Source organism: Nycticebus coucang, chromosome 5 (assembly GCF_027406575.1).
Source record: "Nycticebus coucang isolate mNycCou1 chromosome 5, mNycCou1.pri, whole genome shotgun sequence".
Classification (NCBI taxonomy): domain Eukaryota; kingdom Metazoa; phylum Chordata; class Mammalia; order Primates; family Lorisidae; genus Nycticebus; species Nycticebus coucang.
Genome location: NC_069784.1, coordinates 139,762,276 through 139,782,051, shown reverse-complemented (window position 1 = coordinate 139,782,051; position 19,776 = coordinate 139,762,276). Strand labels below are relative to the sequence as shown.

At 50.1% G+C, this 19,776-nt stretch overlaps 1 protein-coding gene across 3 annotated transcripts in view; it reads left to right on the top strand.

Moving 5' to 3' along the window:
• RPS6KA2 (ribosomal protein S6 kinase A2) overlaps positions 1–19,776 on the top strand; it is a 344,820-nt gene that overhangs the window by 125,315 nt on the left and 199,729 nt on the right. The window contains exon 1 of one of the 3 annotated variants that reach the window (XM_053592910.1): positions 10,187–10,432. The exons of the other annotated variants lie outside the window; for them this stretch is intronic. Within the exon in view, the coding sequence (XP_053448885.1) occupies positions 10,382–10,432 (51 nt within the window). The 5' untranslated portion in view covers positions 10,187–10,381. Of the gene's footprint in view, positions 1–10,186; positions 10,433–19,776 lie in introns of those variants that run through there. 3 annotated transcript variants of the gene reach the window in all.

The following is a 19,776-nucleotide window of genomic DNA, read 5'->3' as shown; positions in this document are numbered from 1 at the left end:
ACAGAACAAAATACCCTGTGTGGGAGGGTCAGTGCTGAGAACAGCCTTCAAGGAAGGTCCTCCAGGGTAACTGATTGAAGGCCACAGCGTGCTGCAGAGATTATGACTAAAGTGTTATTTGAAATAAGTATTAACATAAAACACACACACAAAAATGAATGGAATCTTTCACATGTTCCAAGATTCAGTTGTACATTGTACGTTCTGTTATTGACATACACAAATTTTTACAACAGTAAACCATGAGGCTAGTAAGACAAGGAGAAAAAGCCATCATAAGATGATTGAAGAAAGAAACACAATTGGCTCGGTGCCTGTAGCTCAGTGGCTGGAGCGCCAGTCACATACACCAGAGCTGGCAGGTTCAAACTCAGCCCAGGCCTGCCAAACAACAATGACAACTACAACCAAAAAACAGCCAGGTGTTGTGGTGGGCGCCTGTAGTCCCAGCTACTTCGGAGGCTGAGGCAAGAGAATCGCTTAAGCCCAAGAGTCTGAGGTTGCTGTGAGCTGTGATGCCATGGTACTCTACCCAGGGTGACATAGTGAGACTTTGTCACAAGAAAAAAAAAAAAAGAAAGAAAGAAACACGATTGAACTTAAGTTGCATTGATTTGATGATTATTCCACTGGGATTTTGAATATTGCTTTATACTGAAGACTCTGGTTTAGTGATAAAATGGGGCACACGTGAAAACTAAAGCCCTCTAGAGAGTTTAAAGATGCTCCTCCCTTAGAAAATCACAGGTAGCTCCTATTCTGTGGACCTTCGCAAAGCCACGTTTGTTCTCAGTTGTGGTAAGTCAGAGGCAGAGACAGAAACTGAAGTATTATTTGGAAAGTACTTCTTGATGATAATTAAAGCTGCCTCGGTGACAAGAAGGTCCATTTGTGCTCCTGTAAGCCCAGGAGGCGGCTGGACGAGGAGATTGAATACAGCTGACAAATGAGTGGCCTGGATTTAATTTCATCATTTCCTCCTTTCTGTTTGATATTTGACATTTACTAATCCTCTTAACCCACCCGTACATTAGGCTCTTGACCAATTTTCCTTTGAGATTCTGACTTTTATGAAAAACGGGTGACTTGAAGAATGAAAATGTGATTTGAGATTATGGTAAAACACAAAGTGATCCGCTGTTTTCCTCCTTTCTGGCATCTTTTAGCTCATGTCTTGTCCTTATTTCTGGCTTCTCCACTAATAAAAGTAATGATCTGTGACATCTGTACCTGACTTAGAGAGCACCCACTGCACTCCCCAACCACCCAGCGGGGGTAAGCAGAGGCGGGATGATGCCTGCCGCGCCGTCAGCAGGAGGAAACCGAGGCACGACGGGGAGAGGGACGAGCTGAAGCACGGCAGACAGGAGGCAGCAGGGTGGGCGGTGTGCGTGACATGGCACCCTCGAACCTATAGTTAATCTCCACGGCACACTTACATTATGTGATCAAAAAAGAATATACTTACTGTGCTTTGAATTTCTTTCGAAAATAATTTCATTAATGGTCTTTTAAAATGTTCGTGGCACACCTAAGATAATCTCTGAGCACACCGGTTGGAAATCACTGCCTTAGAGGAAGTTAGTCACACCTGCAGACGGGGTATGCTGCCTGACCACGGGAGCGCTTGGTGCCATCAACATCTCATTCCGGCCTCTAAGATGCCGCTCAGCACCTTCTGCTGTCTTAGTTCTGTGCAGGTCATAGGCAGGGGAGAGGATGGTGCAGAGAAGAGGGGAGTCTTTGTTTCCGTGGGTCCTTCTCACTATCCCAGTAAAGAAGATTTGGTGCAGCTTGTTTTTGAGAGTTGCAGAGTTTCTGGGGAGAATCCAGGGTAACTATGCTTGAAAGTGATTTCACTCATTTTAACACCACACCCAATCTTATCATGTTTCCAGCAAGTATGTAATGACAAAAATATATGGACTTAATGGAGGGTTTTCCCCAGATCCAATAAAGAATGCAAATATTTTTTATTTTTATTTATTTATTATTATTATTTGCAATTTTTGGTCAGGGCTGGGTTTGAACCCATCACCTCCAGCATATGGGACCGACTTACTCCTTTGAGCCCCAGGTGCCACCCACCTGAACACAAACACTTTATTAAACTAATTTTAAATGTACATATATGGACTTAGCTGTACTAGAGAATATTTCCCTTTTCTGTGGTTGTACAATGTTAGCAAGAAAAATTCTTCTCTAACAAGTAAATAACAATAATGGCAATTGAGATAATATATTTATAAACTTTGATAATCACAAATTATAGCAATGTGCTTAAGTATCTGGAGAAATGAATAATTGTTTCAATAATAGACGTGAAATATGAAGAAACTGACATGTTTTCAGCACATTGCTTATAACTTTCTACATCAGCTCCATAAGGGGGATAGAAGTTACGGAGCTGCTGAATGCAAAGGAGATATTTTAACATGTCAAGTTTTCACTGAAGGGTCTGTGGTACAGGTGCATCAATTGTAGAGCGTTCCTGAGAAACCTGGAGTTGTGTGAGAGAACTCACAGAAAAGAGCAGGGCTTTGGGAAAATATCAGGCTGGGAAAGGAGACACAAACTTTGGGAATTTTGGAAGCAGAACACAAACCAAAATAATAGCAATCCTAATTAAAAATTCTTGAATAGAAAGAATATGTTGAAGTCCTTGTAAATGAAAGATGCTGCCGTGCACACAGACCCTGCCTGTGATGGAGAGAGGAGGAGACAGGTCCAGGAAGGGCCGGGCCTTGGCCCCCAGGACAGAGACCCCCTTGCAGGCTTTGCACAGAGATCCAGGAGAAATGCAACGTGGACACTTTCAAGGCCTGACAGGAGCCAGAGAAGAGACGCGGGGCAGTGGGCATTGTTGATGGAAGTGCGGTCTTCTGTGGCTTCGTTGTGTTCACCTGTGTCACTGATTGTCCTTCATGTCACAGCACAGATCTGCTGTCACAGGGCGGACCAGAGAAAAGCGGCATGCCCAGAGCAACTTTTACATTATAGTCACATCTTGTCAATCACCAGATGTCCCTGTGCCACTTGCCTTTGATGAGCCTTATGCCCTGTGGCAATGACAAAGGCTGTATTTCCCCAGCCCCAAACAAACGCCTGGGCAGTGTTTTCCGTGGGCCAGGTGTGGGGGTGGTGAGACACTAACTCCCTGTAGATGCTTATCAAGGGAAATGCTGACCTTGGATGACCTTGGCTACCTATTGTATGTTATTAGTACCTGGCTTATTACTGCAAACAGTAAGATTTTAAGATTTTAAGATTTCTTGTAATGGTGAGGATTACTCAAAGTGGCTGGTATTTACCCTGTTTCCCCGAAAATAAGACAGTGTGTTATTTTAAGATGTGCTCCCAAAGATGCGCTAGGTCTTATTTTCAGGGGACGTCTTATCTTTCCTGTAAGTAGGTCTTATTTTTGGGGAAACAGGAGAGTATCTAGTTGAATTTGTCCAAATTACTGGGGGAGGTGTGGTTCCTTTCTAACCCTCACCTTTGTCATACAAAGTCCAGTTCCACTTCTGGGATGTCTGTGAGTTAGTTTCTTCCTGGAAGATGAAAGTATATCCAGAATCACACACATTCTTCTGAAGATGGCAGCCGGACTAACTGAAGATGGTCTCCAAGAACCCACGTCACACAAGCAGAGTGTGCAACTGCGCTTGGTTTCTTTATCAGCTGCATTTCATATTCTCATAATTTCCCCCCATTCTCCTTTTGTTTTTGTCTTGAATGGAAGAAATTAATACCTTAGAGTAGAAAAGGACTGGAAGGTTAATTGAATTGCAGAAGAGCAATCGGAAGCCGCAGCTTCTCTGAGCTGTAATCACAGCAAAGGCAGCTTCACGTTCTTCTAGACAAAACTCCGGTTCTTTGATTTCCCATGTGACATCTCTTTTTTTTTTTTCTTCGTATTTCTTCTGTGAAGAGATTTTGAGTGACTCAGAGAAAGACTTAAAAAGGAGAAATGATCTGTTTTTAATAATGCAGTGGGTGAAAGACGTCCCACTGCCCTGTGGGTTGGCCTTTGTATGTGGCGAGTTTAGCTTCGAGAACAGGCTGAGCTCCTGTGTCTCTGATTAATGTGGCAACTTGGCAAAATCACATTGTGTGATAGTGATGAAGGTGATATGCATATTCTTTCTATTTAAAATCTCAGCAAATGTTAATTGAGCCTGCGTACAAGACAGAGTGCCGATCTAAACAGTGATCACCCCTCCTGTGGAGAAACTCGCCTCTGCTGTGACTTAGGTGTAACACCAAAGATAATTAACATTTGAAATGTGTCCTTCCGTTCCCATAGTAACATAATTGTGAGGGGAGGTTTAATCAATACTTAGCCATTGATGTCTGTATATGAGTAAGCATGCAGGGTAATAAAGCAAACTTAAATTATAACTAGGGGATAAGCATGCAGCTGTGTGGCTTGGGAGGTGAGAGTCACGATTAGAAAGGGACTATGGAAGGTGATACCCAACTTGAGAGAAACAGATACAGGGAGAAGTGACCCAGTGACACTGCACGTGCCACCCTGCTCCCCTCACCCGGGAAAGGCATGTGCTTACTGGAAAATCCTGGAATCCTAGAGCAGGAGCCTGTAAGAAAGGAGAAAGGCTTACGGGGAGAGCACAGCCGGAGCTGAAGGAAATAGTCACGTCGAGGAAGAGAGGGTGGTGGAGACCGGCTCCATAAAGTAGATTAGATCACTAACCATGAGGCCCAGAAACAGAAATATCACCCAAAAGAGCAGCAGTCTCAGCAAGCAATTTAGACATCGTGATTTCACACAGTCCTAATGAAAGGCAAAATGAGGAAATTATTTTTTTTATAAATCCAATATGATCACACAAGGAGCTTCCAAGGGATAATTTTGAAAAGGACAGGTGCAAGGTGGAAGGCAAGCACACCAGAGTGAATAAAAGAAAGAAAATCTCGCTAATTATAGCATCAAGAAGAATGAACCCTAATTGAGGTAAGGGAGGTTTTTAAATGTTAAGGTTGACACATGCCATGTCTTAAGCCTATGACAATGACATCTCAGGACTTGCTGCTGCCCACCGAGGTCGTGGAATCGGCCACGCACATCTCAGCACTTGGTGTCCACGCCATCCTCTGGGAGCAGCACCAGCACTTATTTCCAGTCACAGGATGAAGCACCGTTGGCTTCCGGTGTCCCTGCCGGCTTCTCAAGGTTGCAGAGATGGCGAGGGCCAAGCCAGGGCTCAGGAGACCGGTGCCAAGCTCCGAGCCGTCTTGTTCTGGGGGTGCACAGTGTGACAATGATGGAGAAAACATTGCTTTTCCTGCTCAACATGAGCTCCAGCCTCCGGGCCTCAGGCACATTTCCTTCCTGATCACTTGTGTGTTTCAATCTAGGACTTTGTGACACTGTGAAAGTATCAGAAGACTGTGACAGTTAGATGTGGTGCTGTGACGCCATCACAAAGTAGCATACTTGATGGTGATTCTCATGAGATCCGGGACAGATCATTAAAATGACATGTCTACAAGAGAAGTAGCGATCGATTAATAAAGACACTGCTGTATCAGACTGACCTCATTAACATCAACAGATTGTTCAGAAGATACTGTAGTTTTCATCAAATAATTACCTAAGGATGAATGGAGGAGTCACAGCTGTCTGACTGACGTACCAACCCAAGGAGAGTTTTCTTGGGCAAGCCCTCTGGTGAGGTGACCAGAGAGCAGCCCACCTGGCCAGCCTCCCTTCTGTGCTGATCACCACAGGAGGGGCAGCCCTGCTGTCCTCAGGCTCTTTGGAAGCTCCTGAGACGCCCCCTCCTGCAAGAGCCTCCGAGGGGAAGCTGTCTGCCCTCTCCCGGCCCCTCCGGCCTCAGTGCGGAGGCCTGGTCAGCGTTACCCTTCTCTTCAGGTAGTGGTGTGACCACAGCTGTCTGCAAGCTGGACGAATGTTCGCTTCTTTAAATCTCGGGCCATCTGGCTTCGCCACTTCTCCCTTCTTCCTCTGCGCACTCCTGCCTCCTGTCCCAGCGTCTCCGACGTCCACCTAGCAGACACAGCTGGCCGCCGGCCTCTGAGTTCCTTCATCTCCTCACCCCCAGTGAGTTTTTCTTCTACTCCAAGTCAGCCACATAGTCAAGGCTTTGTCGTGCTGGAATTGGTTACTTTGAATTGTGATTGCTCAGCCCCGCTCCTGCCTCCCTTGCCCACGCTTCCAGCGCGCTGGCCACAGCAGCCACCTTGCAGGTCCTGTCCTCTTGGCAGAACCTCCAGTCCATTGATGGGTCCACCCACTTCATCCACCAGCTCCACCATCAGTTCCTGTCCTGTCCAACAGAGGCCACAACACGCAAACATCTTGCCCCTCAGGGTTATAACCTGGGGATCACGGCTGGGAGGAGGGCACGCTTTCCCTGTGCTGAGTGTCCGTGCCTGCGCTCTGGAGGCTCCTGGGAAGAGCACATGCTGGGCAGACCGTTACTGTGAAAACGTGTGGTTCCTGACCTTTTTCCATCTTGATAGAGACCAGGGTTCGCTCATTTGTTTAAAAGGTCTTTATTGGGTGTGTGTGCTAGCCATCAGCATTGCCGTTAACACCTGCTGGGCCCAGGAGAGTCGTATGTGGAGGCCACGTGTGGAATTATGTACTACGACCAGACATCGTGTTTCATGACTAGCAGTAGGATAAACTTTCTTCAGTCAGTGTGGTTGGTTTTTTATTCGTTTAATTTTTCAGCAATTGAACTGCCCAAAATAACTGAAATTATCATTAAAATTCTCTAAGCAATACTTAGATTGAGCCACAAACTCTGTATTTTATATATCTTGCTCAAATTTTATAATGAGACTCTGTAAGTTACTACTGTTTGCAGAGAAAATATGGCAAAACATTTTATTCTATCATGTAAATTGATTCACTTATATTAGTGTTTTCACCATTAGATCTACACCGGAGAGATTAACGAAACAGTGGCTCACGCATGTGTGTGTGTGTGTGTGTGTGTGTGTGTGTGCGCGCGCGCGCGTGTCCGGGCCGCACATGCTCATACGAATGTAAGAGTAATAATGTGAGTTGTTTAATGTGGCAGAACGCTTCTTAGCTGCCGTGCACGATTTCTGCGAATCCCGTGGTAGTTACCCAGTACTCCTTAAATCATGAATTTGAGCATGAAGAGGAGGGAAAATGTACCCTCGCCACTAGTGGGCAGTGACACTTTGACATACAAGAATATATTACACCCTCGCTGAGAGTGTATTTGACAATCCGTTCACCTTTCTCTGACCTAAGTGCTCTGTGTCTAAACACTGCCTAGTCTCCAAAACAGCATGATTCTGAGTTAGCAGGATGTCACCTTCACAGCCTTCTTGAACTTTGAAGCTACAGGGTCAGAGCTTGGAAAGTGTTTCTTGGATCCTTGGACCATGTTGTTGGTCACAACCATGGCGCCTCGGGGCTGTGGAGGATGCATGTTCCTCAGTGACTGTGCTGTCTAATAACTGTGGCAGGTTTGTGGCATGGAGGGCTTTCCACGGGCCAGGGCAGGGGCCCTCCTCCTGGGATGGGGGGCAGGCGAGAGAGATACTCCGTGCAGGTGCCGTGGAGGCATGTGGGACCAGGACCTGACCCAGACAGCCAGTGGGTGAAGTTTAAGGGGTATGAGGTGCGGCTTCTGAGAGCTGGTGGAGAGGAACGCTGGCCAGACTGAGGTGCTGGACAAAGGGAACGTGCTCGGAGCTGACGAAACAGCTTGTCCAGGAAATGAGATGCTGGCACCTGGGTGGACCCAGGCCACAGGGCTTGTGAGCTGTTTTAAATGGGGTTTGGGTTTCTTCCTGAGGTTGATGGGGGTCCTTGAAGGACTTTTAAGAGTCAACCTGTGGGGAATGGACTTAGATGTAAGAGACTGAAAACGGAGGGGCCTGCTGGAGGGACACGGAAATCAAGAAGGGATGGAGAGTGCTCTGAACCAGGAAGCTGCCCAGGAGTAGCCAACCCCACAATAGGATGGGGACACGGAGTCACCGTGGGGAGCCCTCTGAACCCCTTTCATTGTTTTTGGACCTGAGCAACTGGGTGGGAGCCATGTCATCCTGGATGCAAGTTTTGGGGGAAGAGGAGTTCAATTTTGGACATTTTGCATTTAAGTTGGCCCCAGGTATCCCAAAAGAGTTATTAGGCAGGTGTTTGGATATAGGGTTCTGGGGCTCAGCTGGGGATGCAGACATGGCTCTGGCATGTGGCATGGTGCCAATGCAGCCCGAGGGTGGGACACAAGCTCACTCCACCTGCCTGGTAGGGACCACTCTTAGCAGACCACCACCTAGTTTACCCAGCTGAACAGATGCTGAAAAGCATAAGGTGAACCCATTTTAGGCCAGTTCTTGTGCTTGGCAGTGTCAGACTTTCCTCTTTTAATCAGGAGCTCTATCGTCAGCTCCTGGGCTTTATAACACTCTGTCCAGCATGTGACTAGCCAGCCTGTCAGCAGTTAGCACACTGTGACTTTGCTGTCTTGGGAGACCTGGAAGGAGAGAGGCACGGGGAGTGAGAGGCTCCTGGTCTCCAGACCGCATCACTCACTTCTAGCAACTTCCCCAAATGCACCCAGGATGCCACCTAGGCCCCCAGCTGCTGTTCCTCTCGGCCTGGATTTTGGCTTCAACATGGAATAAAGCAGTGATTTGTTTTAAAAACTGACGTGAAATGGCTGTACACACGTAGCCATCGTTCTCTGTGTGGGTCAGATGTTCTTCCAGGTGAAATCCCTTCTCGGGTCTCTGGGTCTCCACGCACAGCAAATACAGTCCATGAGCTGGAGGCGCAGGGAGCCTCGATGATCCGGCCCTGGGTAGAGATTTACGGGGACCGCCTCTGGCCATAACAACGTTCTCTGTCCTCTTGTTAGAAAGGACTCATCCATTCTTTAAGAGCAGTGATGTTGGACAGTGTGCGGCAGAGACGTTTGTCAATGTTGTCATTTAACAGAATGGTGATTGTCTCCAGTAAGTGAGGAGGATTTTCTTTGAGAGAGAGAAGTGAACTGAGGTTCCGCCCCGTAGCGCAGCAAACCAGGTGAGGCTGAGCGGTATGTAGAGCACGGAGGGTAAAGAACTCATTTTTATGCATTGCTTTTACTTTTGTTGGCCTTTCTCCCCCAAAATCTCCAACACCAATTAAGCTGTTATTTGGGGGCACACAGAAGAAAAGCCAAGGGGGCGCAGCTAGACTAGAGCTTCAAATGGGGGAGGGGTGAGCTGAGTTAACAGAGAATGTGAACAGCACAGTGTTGAATCAGTCAACCACTTCCCTTCTAGGTGACATGGAATATTAATGATGCAGACCGTTTTATTTAATTAATTTTTTTTTTTTGGAGACAGAGCCTCCAGCTGTCACCCTGGGTAGAGTGCTATGGCATCACAGCTCACAGCAACCTCCAACTCCTGGGCTCAAGTGATTCTCCTGCCTCCGCCTCCCAAGTAGCTGGGACTACAGGCGCCCGCCACAACTCCTGGGTATTTTTTGGTTGCAGCCATCATTGTTGTTTTGCGGGCCTGGGCTAGATTTGAACCCACCAGCTCAGGTGTATGTGGCTGGTGCCTTAGCAGCTTGAGCCACAGGCACAGAGCTGCAGACTTTTTTTTTAACTGCTGAAAGCATTTCATAAGTAATTTGAGGGCACCTTAGGTGTTTGTGGCCATAGGTTTGGAGAGAGATCCTCACTTGGTGGACTCAGGAGAAGTGGGCAGCGAGTCTCAGCAGGTCCTCCCCAGCTCTGCAGCTGGGCCACCTGACCTTGAGTGTACGACTCACTCTCCCAGCTTTAGATTTCGTTATTCGAGGCCCTATGGATGGTGCCAAAAAAGCAGGGTTTTAAAATTACAAAAATAGAGTCTCTGGAGAAAAAACATACATAAATAACAATAAGAATCACTTTCCACTTATTTAGCAACTACATTTATCATCTTCTTGAGACTGGAAGGTACCAGAGCACCTGAGTGAGGCCCAGCTGCCGCGGCACCTCTGGCAACGTCCATGCCAGAGGCCCTCTCAGGTCTGGGCCTCCCTCAAGACAGGCAACTGGCAGCCGAACAGGTGGCTGACCTTGCTAAGCTTGCCACCCAATAGGAAGTGTGGCCCTATATTAAGTAAGTGACCCTGAGGTGCTCGACTGAGTCAGTTACTAAAAGTGATGTGGCCACATCCTTGCTGTAGGCAGCTGCTCCTGCCCCTCTGCTGACTTTCGGGTGATCCTGAGTGAGAAGCGGCCTGCATGTTTACAAACTCCACCTGCAGGTTTGTGCTCTGATGCATGGAGGAATAAGATTCTCCATGTTTGTTCGAAGTGTGAGACCCTTGCGCCCTGGCCAAAGCCGCCGTCATCTCTAACTCGGCACCATGCTCTCCACCTTCCGCCAGGCCTGCGCCCGGCTCTATGGGGTCCTGCTGGTGAGTACCTTGTCTGTGCCGCTGCCAAGCGTGCGGGGTGTGCAGCATTTCTTGGATTCGGTTTTAAGATGTTCCCAATCCTCTTGGAAGCTAAACAGGGCAGTTAGTAAGGCGAATATTTTTGGACAGTAACAGTGATGTTTGTAACCTTTATTTTTCACTTTTTAATACTTTACTTGATGTGCAGCTTAGTGTGTGAGTTTGACATTCCCTTTTCTCATTTTTTCTGGCCCTGTTTAGTTACAGATTTGTTCTACTTTCCTCCTGTTTATTCCTATGCTCCGGCCTGCAAAGTTTCCTGTTCCGCACAGCATCTGCTTTCTGTCGAGTGTTGCTTGGTCCCATCCTGGGCTTTGCTGCAGTTCAGTCCCATTGTCCATCTCTGCTCACATTGTCCCCCAGGCTCAGGGCTCACAGATGACCTTCCCCACAGTGGCTTTTCCCTGGGCACATTTTCACTGGGGGGACATTTTTTGTTCACAGGTGAGCAGAAGCGGGGGGGGGGGACGTGAGCTCTGCTTGTGGCCTCTGTCCTTATCTCACCCTTCGTCCCTTCTGTTCCTCCCTTCACCCTCCTCCTCCTCTCTGCTCCTTCCTAACTCTGTTCCCCAAGACCACAGGCCCTGGGCAGGGCACTCATGGCTCCCACACTACCTCCCTTGCCCCCAAACAGGCTGCTGGTCCTGTAGCCAGCCCCGGGTTGCTCAGCCTTTGTGCACCGAGCGTCCCACTGCTACATGGGCTCAGGACCTGTTTAGGGCCCTTCTGCAGCCTGTGACTCTTGACCTTCTGTGCTCATCTCTGTGTCCTTTTGTTAGCATTTCTAGTTATCATTTCCCCTCTTTATTGTACATAATTGCCTCAAATCCAAGGAGGCTTCAGTCTTTCTGAAGAGAAAATTCTTAGATAGCTTTTCTTAGAAAATGTCATGAGTCACGACATGTGATAGGGTGCAGACCCAGCAGGTGGAGGTACGGAGTGACGGGCGCCATAGGTAACGTGTCTCAGAACAGCTCGGACCTGCCTGAGCTCTGCAGGGACAAAGACTTCTAATGGGGGACGGGGATCGCTCTGGCTGCTGCAGGGTTTCTAGGAGAGAAGTGAGACATAGGTGTGTGCGTATGTGTGTACATGCACGTGTGTGTGAGAGAGAGAGTGTGAACTCAGGGCATGCAGCAGTGGGCTTGGGGCAGGGGATGACACTTGAGAAGATTTATTTTGGGAACATTAGCCTGGCAGGTCTCTTGCTGGGTTGAAGTCAGAGAAACTGAAGCCAGCAAATCTTTTTGGAAGTTGTTGTAGTAAACGGCTCCCAACGTGAGCATGCCTGACCTGGGGCGGGGGCATAAAAACAGAGGAAGGAATGAATCCAAAGAGCTCTCAAGGTCAGATCCTGGCAGCGCTGTGCATGAAGGCTGGAATCCCGAGCCATCATCTCCACAGCTGCCGGCTGGCAGGGCCCTACTGACAAGGAGACAACGGAGTGCTGAATGTCCCAGCAGACTTTTAATTTTTATTTTTGTTATGTTTTAAAACCATCAAGAAACACTGTATGAACTGTGTGCTGGTGATGATCATAGATATTATTTTATTTATGATTAGCCAATTATTCCTTTAACTAATGTCCTGTATAAAACACGATAGTCAAGATGCATGTGCCCAGGAGTGACTGCACTGCACCTGTCCACAGCAGGGTCATTTAGAAGTCTCCGTTATCAGAGATTTCCCTGAAAAATTGAAAAGAACAGATCCCATCTTCCACACAGCATTTAAATCTGAAACGAGTTGTGTCCAGGACTTGCCAGAGTAAAAGAGCAGCGTTTACTAAAGAGACTGTGTCCATGTCATAGATGAGGAAACTGAAGCTTATCTGGAAGAAATGTGCCCAGTTACTTGGACACTTGGTGGTGAAACAGGGTGCGGTCCAGGCAGCCACAGTACTGGCCCATGCTCAGCCCCACCCAGGAGTGAACTCTCCAGATAGAAAACCAAAGCCAGATGTATCTGAGGGCATGTGGGCTGACAGCGTGTGTCTTCTAACCCTTAGCAGGGGTACCTGCCTTTGAAAGTCCCGAGAACTGTGTAGTGCTGTGTGTGGTTGTGCAGACCTGATCCCAGTGGCAGATGCGTCTCAGGGCATCTGATTTGGGACAGAGGCTTGGTGGGGGCCCATCTGCCTCTCTGTGCTGGTGTGTCCCTATCTTCATGTTGGGGCTGGGTGCTCTGTGCCTGCGTCAGACAACGTTGCCGGCTCCTGTGGAGTGGGAGGGTCTGTAGTCACTCTGGGGATTCACACCTCCCTGGAGGAGTGGATCTCCCTGGAGGAAGCTTGGGAGCAGGGACTCTGGACTCTCCGACGCCTCCTGAGCTGTGACGTGGTCCTGGGAAGCCCTGCATTGTCACCCTGAATGTGGTGGCATTAGGACTCTCCTCCCTCAAAAGGAGGCTCAGCCGGAGGGGCCCCGAGCAGGATTCGGTCAGGTGGAGTCTCCTTGTGGAGGTTGTGACATGAGGCAAGGAGCCCCCGTTCCTCCCAGAGCAGCGCAGTCCTGGCCTGGCCTCAGGACACGCGTGTTTCCTGGACTGGGCCAGGATGCAGTGAAAGATGTGGACTGGGAGGGGCCAGTGGCTCCTCACCAACACTGTCGCCTGCAGCCAGGGAACCGCGTGGTCCAGTTTTCCATTTCCCTCAGGAACCACATGCAGGCTCTGTCGATTCCCACGGATTTGGGTGTTTTCCTCTGTCTGCTGTCTTCACCTCAAAGGTGTTTGCTCTGAATCACGTACCTGGACCTCCGGTGTGACTGGGTGTGTATGTGAGTATGATTGTGTATCAAATGTGTGTGTGTGTGTGCATGTGATCGTGTCAGACGTGTCCATGCATGTGTGACTGTGTGTCAGACGTGTGCGTGCGACTGTGTGTCACGTGTGTGCGTGTGACCATGTGTCAGATGTGTGTGCCCTCGGGTGTCACACATGTGCTTGTGACTGTGTGTCACACGTGTGTGCGCATGTGACTGTGTGTCAGACATGTGCATGTGCGTGTGCATGTGACCGTGTGTCAGGCATGTGCATGCATGTGTGACTGTGTGTCAGGCGTGTGTGTGACCGTGTGTCAGGCATGTGTGTGTGCATGTGACCGTGTGTCATGCATGTGTGTGCGTGTGTGACTGTGTCAGACGTGTGTGTGCATGTGACCATGTGTTAGATGTGTGTGCACGTGTGACTATGTGTGAGACGTGTGCGTGTGCGTGGGATCATTGTCATACCATGTGCCCATGCAAGCACATGTGACTGGCACGTGTCTGGAGCCCTGGGATCCCTGGTGCTGCCCTCACTGGCTCCTTCCCCACTTTCCCACAGCAGCCATGAGGGACTGTCTTCCCCACCCCGGGCTTTTCCCACCTTGCCATCTGTGACATCCGCACAGCCAACCGAGTTCTCCCAACTCAGGTTTGAAGTCTGGGAAGAGAAGGCTTGAAGTGGGGCCCGAGGCTTCCTCCATGAGAGCCCCGGTGCTCTCCTGAGTTCCTTGCACACAATCATTCATTCAGCCCTCGTGAGTCATACGGGGGAGGCACAGTTATCCTGTTTTACAGATGAGGACACTGTTCTACAAGAAGGTCATGTGTTCACATGTGTGTGTTGGCATGTGTGAACGGAGTTCCCAACCTGCCTCCCGAGAGTGGTGTGTGTTTGGCTAACGGTGGACATTTGGACCCTAAACGTCTTCTCTGTCACTCCAGCCTCCTCTGGGAGCCTCAGCCGCCCCTTCTGTCTTCTGGGTGTCCTGCTGACTGTCTCAGCTGCACCCCTCATGGATGGCATGGACACCCCTCTCTGAGCAACCTGGTTTCACCCTTTCTTCCTCAAAACCCATGACTTTATGTTGCTTTATGATTCTGCTCTTTGCTAATTAACTACGTGGAGACCTGGTTGAAATCACTTTCTTGTCTTATTAACAAGACTTCTCCTCCTCCAGGTGATGCCTTCCTCAAGAGCAGGGAACATGGAGTTCAGTTTTAGGTGCTGCCCACCCGCGGGCCCCCAAGCCCCCTGCCCTGTGTGTGCTCACCATGGGGTCTGCTCAGCAGCAGAGCTTGTGCCTTTTCAACCTCCCCCAAAGACCACCCACCCACAAGCTTTAGTGGGTAAGGGAGATGGGCCACAGATTCCCAAGGGCAGGCAGATGTTAACAGAAAAATTCCATACCCTGGAAAGTAATGACAGAGGTATATTCTGAGCCCAATGTGTGTGACCACATTGTACGTAACACATGACCTCCAGCAGTCCCGACAGATGTGTCTGTGCTGGCGGGCAGTCAGTTAGCTTCTGTACAGTCATGGAGACAAGAATTGCAGGTGAAATCCTAAATCACATGCGGAAGGCGTACATTGGTTTGGTCCCCAAAGGCAGGCCGTCTGGGGAGGAGAGGTTACAGGTCATAGGGAGGTTCAAAATTCTATGTTTTTAATCCGTTAAAAAAGGCCCTAGCTGTTTTGTGTTAAGGAGTGTGTTAATCAGAGAGGGGCAGACACACATCTGCGTGTGAGACTCCAGGTGTCTGCTGATGGGCTGCCCTGCCCTTGACGCTTGCCCTGCCTGGCCTCAGGGCCTCTTGATAATTTAGTATCTTATTGTCTGAGTTGTGTCAGGCCTCCCCTCCCATCATGAGCAGGAACTCAATTTTAAGGTTTTTTTGAGGTCCCTGTGGCCAAGAGGGGCCCTGTTCTGTTGGCAGGTTTTTAGGAGTTTATTGGAGCTCACGCAGAGAAGGTGAAGGAGTCAGTGACCGTCTCAGCTCCCTCCCTCCAGAGGACCCCCGTTCGATCCCTTACCCTCAAAACTGAGAAGTCCTTGGGGGGCATCTCCATTCTCCTGCCGTGAACAGTCTCTCACCCCCATATGTCAGCCCCCCTCCATGTCATGTAGGACAACTCAGCTTGGCCCCAGCTCCCCTCCCTCTCCTGTAAGAACACTGCCCTGGGGGTCTGAGGGCCACTGTCTGCTTGCGTGAATCTTTGGGGTCTCATTCCTGGGCGAGTGGCTCAGAAGTGTCCTGTAAAGCTCTTGTGGAGCAAGAGTGATTCTGGTGAAAGCCACACACACTGGGGTGAACCCTGACAGCGTTTTGCGCAGAGCCGCATCCCTGAACTGCAAATCTGCCCATGCCACGCAGTACCTTATTGAAACGTTCCCAAATTAAATTTGTTTGAAGATTCTATGTTTGCTATTCAGCATGGAAAATCCCAGAGTTTAACAAGCTACATCTGAGCAAATAAAAATGATTGGATTCATGCAATCCAAATAATCCAGTAAACTATCTTAATAGAAAAATAAACATGGTGCAGTCAGGTGGGTGCCAGGAGCTCTTTAGAATTCTTCAATCAACTCTTTTCCCTCCAAACCTCCTTCTCCTTTTCTCTAGCTGTAGGGTTAGAAAATCCCACTAGCCCCTGCTGGTCTGCCAGACCAGACCAGAACAGCAGCAAGATTCTCAAATGCAGGAAGGTGCCTGCTCTTTCAATAACGTTGTGTGTCTCGCCGCCTCCAGGAGCTTCAACGCTCCATGGAACCACTTCCTAGGCACACATTCGGTGCAGCTGCTGACTCTGTCGTCCTCATCCATAGTCTGAGCATCATGAGAGCCCCAGCACTGACCATGTGAGATGGGTCCTGCACACAGTGGGCATCACCCAGCCTACTGGTGGGGGCTGGTGTTGTGGTCATTAGAGAGATGGAAAGGGGAGCTGAAAGGCTCAGCTAGACTCAGGCATGGACACACGTGCAGGTGGGGCCCAACCTCTGGCTCGGTTTTGCTCTTTGGTGCCCACCACTGTGACCTCATGGACGAGGGCGCAGACAGTGCTGCCCTCCTGTTCTGATGGTGTTGTCCTAAGCACAGCACTGGTGTTATTGGTGGCTGCTAGTCAGCAAGTATGCACTGGGCGTCTCCTGTGTGCTGGAAGGATATTGAGTTCTGGTAAGGGCCTTGCCCTATGGAGCTCTCAGTGCAGCAGGGGAGATGGCCTCCCAAACAGAGCAGGGTGACACAGGGCAGTCGGAAGTGCTGGTGTGGAGACCATGCAGACACGGCACAGTCCAGGTGGCCTTCCCGGAGCAGCACTGTCACAGAACACACAGGAGCGGGTAGAGTGAGAGGGGCCAGCACAGAGGGAGCACGCGTGCTCAGCCATGACTGGAGGGGAGGACAACAGGATAAGTGGACACCCTGGCGGGCGACAGTGGGCCACCGATTCTCCTGCGTCACCTCTGCTCCCTCCAGAAGGTGCGAGCATGGCGTCGAGGGTTTAAGGGGTCACACTGTCCTGCTTGGATTTCAAGGCTCATTCCAGATCATCTGAAGTGCAGAACGAGCTCAGGAGGCCGCCAAGTGACAAGGGACAACCCTGGGCTGGATGTTACCATGGCAGGAGAGTCAGGCTGCTTTGTGGGGCCTCCATACACCCTGTTCCTGTATTGAGTCTGACTCTGCAGAAGCTCAGGGTGGCCCTGGGTCAGTCCTGTCCTGCTCTCCCACCTCTGTGGGGCAGGACTGGTGTGTCTACTCAGCACCTGGAAGGCCACCTGAGTTGTCCCAATAATTCCTTCTCATCGGTCCCAAACTCTGAGGCAGTGAAAGCAAAGACCTCAGGGCTCCCTTGTCTCTGTCCCCAGGGTCCCCAGAGCATGGTGGTTCATGGGAAGCAGCGTGCTGCAGTAGAGGGGCCACCTGGCATGTGGCTACGAGAATCGGGGTGCACCTAGGTCCTGTCTAGAGGACTGTAGTGAGGCCCAAAGGTAGTGATGTACAGAGAGGAGCCCTTATAGGTACCTGTGGGGGCACAGTCCAAGATGGAACTCAGCAGGGTCACACTCTGCTATATATACCCTGGGAGCTCTGGGCCCGACACAGGCGAAGCCACTCATCCCTGGGGCTCATGGCTGGCTGTGCCTCTAAGACACCTGTGCCAAAACAGGCCGGTAGCATCCCCCATCCCCCAGGCCTGTTTGAGCACAGGTGTCTTAGAGGCACAGTCAGCCATGAGCCCCAGGGACTAGTGGCCAGATGCTCCCTCCCCACCACTGACTGCTTTAGCCTCTCCGGCACAGGGGTCACTCCCCACCTGTGTGAGGCCGGGTAGGAACTGGCCACCAACAGCTCAGCTGTGCATCTAGGCCCTTGGCACTTAAAGCTCTGAGTGCACTTTCTCTTCTGTGTCCTCAATCTGACACTCTCTGACGAATTTCTTCCTACATAGTTATCGGGGACATTGATTTCCCTGGCAGTGAAGCACAGCTGGGAAAAGGAACATTTATTGATTAATGGGGGAAAATATTTGAGTCATAGACTGTCCTTAGATGAATCATTGATTTATTTCAAATGAAATCTGACTTACTATGTGGTCACCTAAGTAACTAGTAATTTAAAAACTAATTGTTTAAACTAATAAGGTAAATTTAAAACTGACACTTTCAACTAATTAAAAAACCTGTTTCCAGGACTCTAGGATGGAGGGAAAGTGGTCTGCAGACTGCAGCAACTAGTGAGAAGCAAACACCCTCAGCCCTGTCTGCTCACCACCACTTGGGCTGAGTGTTACCTTTATGGTCCTCGAGCTGCTTCCTCCTAATTAAGAGAGCAGAGCTGCGTATGACCTGCAAAGTGAGGGCTTGTGAGCTTGAGGGACTATTACATAAGACAGAGGCACATGTAGAAATAGGTGTCGTGGAAACACGAATGCTTCTGTCTTAAGCCCTTGCATTGGCCGTGGAGGGTGATGCCGTGGCCCTTGTAAAGCCGACCCCAGGATGACACCTGGGACAAGCAGAGGTCCTTACCCACAGGGGCACAGCCGGCTGCCCTGACCTCGGAGTCACCTTAGCCAAGGACACAAGTGAGACCTGACACCCACCCTCGGGTGACCCTCCCGTCATTTCTCGCTTAATTGTCTCCCTTTTTCTTTCTTGTTTTTATTTCTCAAACCTAGCGTGGTTTGGCTCTATGGAACACAGTCATTGAAGCTGTACAGTCAGGACTCACATTTCTGCACAGACCTGTAGAAGAAGCCCTTAAAGAAGGGAATGGAAGGCTCAGGGCTCAATCAAGCTCACAGGTGTAAGTTTTTCCTTGAGGCAGGTGGTTGGAGACATTCTGGGAACAGGCCATAGTGCTGTCACTTTGCTGGGTCTGGGGACCTTCTGGCTTAGGATTTTGTTTCAGTTTCTGACAGAAGAGCTTGTCCTGGGTGTGAAACAAGCTTGTCTTTGCACTCCTGAGATTTCACACACGGGACAGCTGCCTACTGGGTCCTCTGCCCTGCCCCACACGGGGCCTCAGTCTCCACCGTCACAGCCCCACACCAGGCCTTGGTCTCCGCCGTCACAGCCCCACACCAGGCCTCAGTCTCTGCCATCACAGCCCCACCCTGGGCCTCGGTCTGCGCCGTCACAGCCCCACACCAGGCCTCAGTCTCTGCCACTCACAGCCCCACCCTGGGCCTTCGTCTCTGCCGTCATAGCCCCACACCAGGCCTCAGTCTCCGCCGTCACAGCCCCACCCTGGGCCTCGGTCTCCACCGTCATAGCCTCACACCAGGGCTTGGTCTCCGCCGTCACAGCCCCACACGGGGCCTCGGTCTCCGCCATCACAGCCCCACACCGGGCCTCGGTCTCCGCCGTCACATACCCCACACCGGGCCTCAGTCTCCGCCGTCACAGCCCCACACTGGGCCTCGGTCACCGCAGTCACAGCCCCACACCAGGCCTCAGTCACCGCCCCACCCTGGACCTCGGTCTTTATCATCACAGCTCCACACCAGGCCTCAATCTCCGCTGTCACAGCCCCACACCAGGCCTCAATCTCCGCTGTCACAGCCCTGCACTGGGCCTCGGTCTCCACTGTCAGAGCACTTTATTTCTGGTTCACATCCCACTTCTTAGAAGTAGGAGTTTTCTTATTTCCATAAATAGCTTCTGAACACATCCCCAGATTTCTTACTGTGACTTCCTAATCCCAGAGCCCTCTCCATCTCCTCCTTCAACCTCTCGTTCCCATGCCAGTTGGGCTTTGTGTCCTAACATCGCTCCAAACAGACCAGCCCCCCAGGCCTGTCAAAGGCCCTGGCCTCTACCACAATCCCTGACAGGATGGGAACCGCTGGCCCTGCCACGTCACAGGTCCACCCTGGCCAGGCATGTCTCTGCTAAGTGCCCACCTGCCACATTCAAATCTCTATTGTCCCTGGTCAAAGCCAATAACTCTTTCAAATAAGAGGTTTCCTGTTTCCACAAATAACTTCCTGAATGCACTACATTGCCTGCTTTTTATTTTTTTTACATTG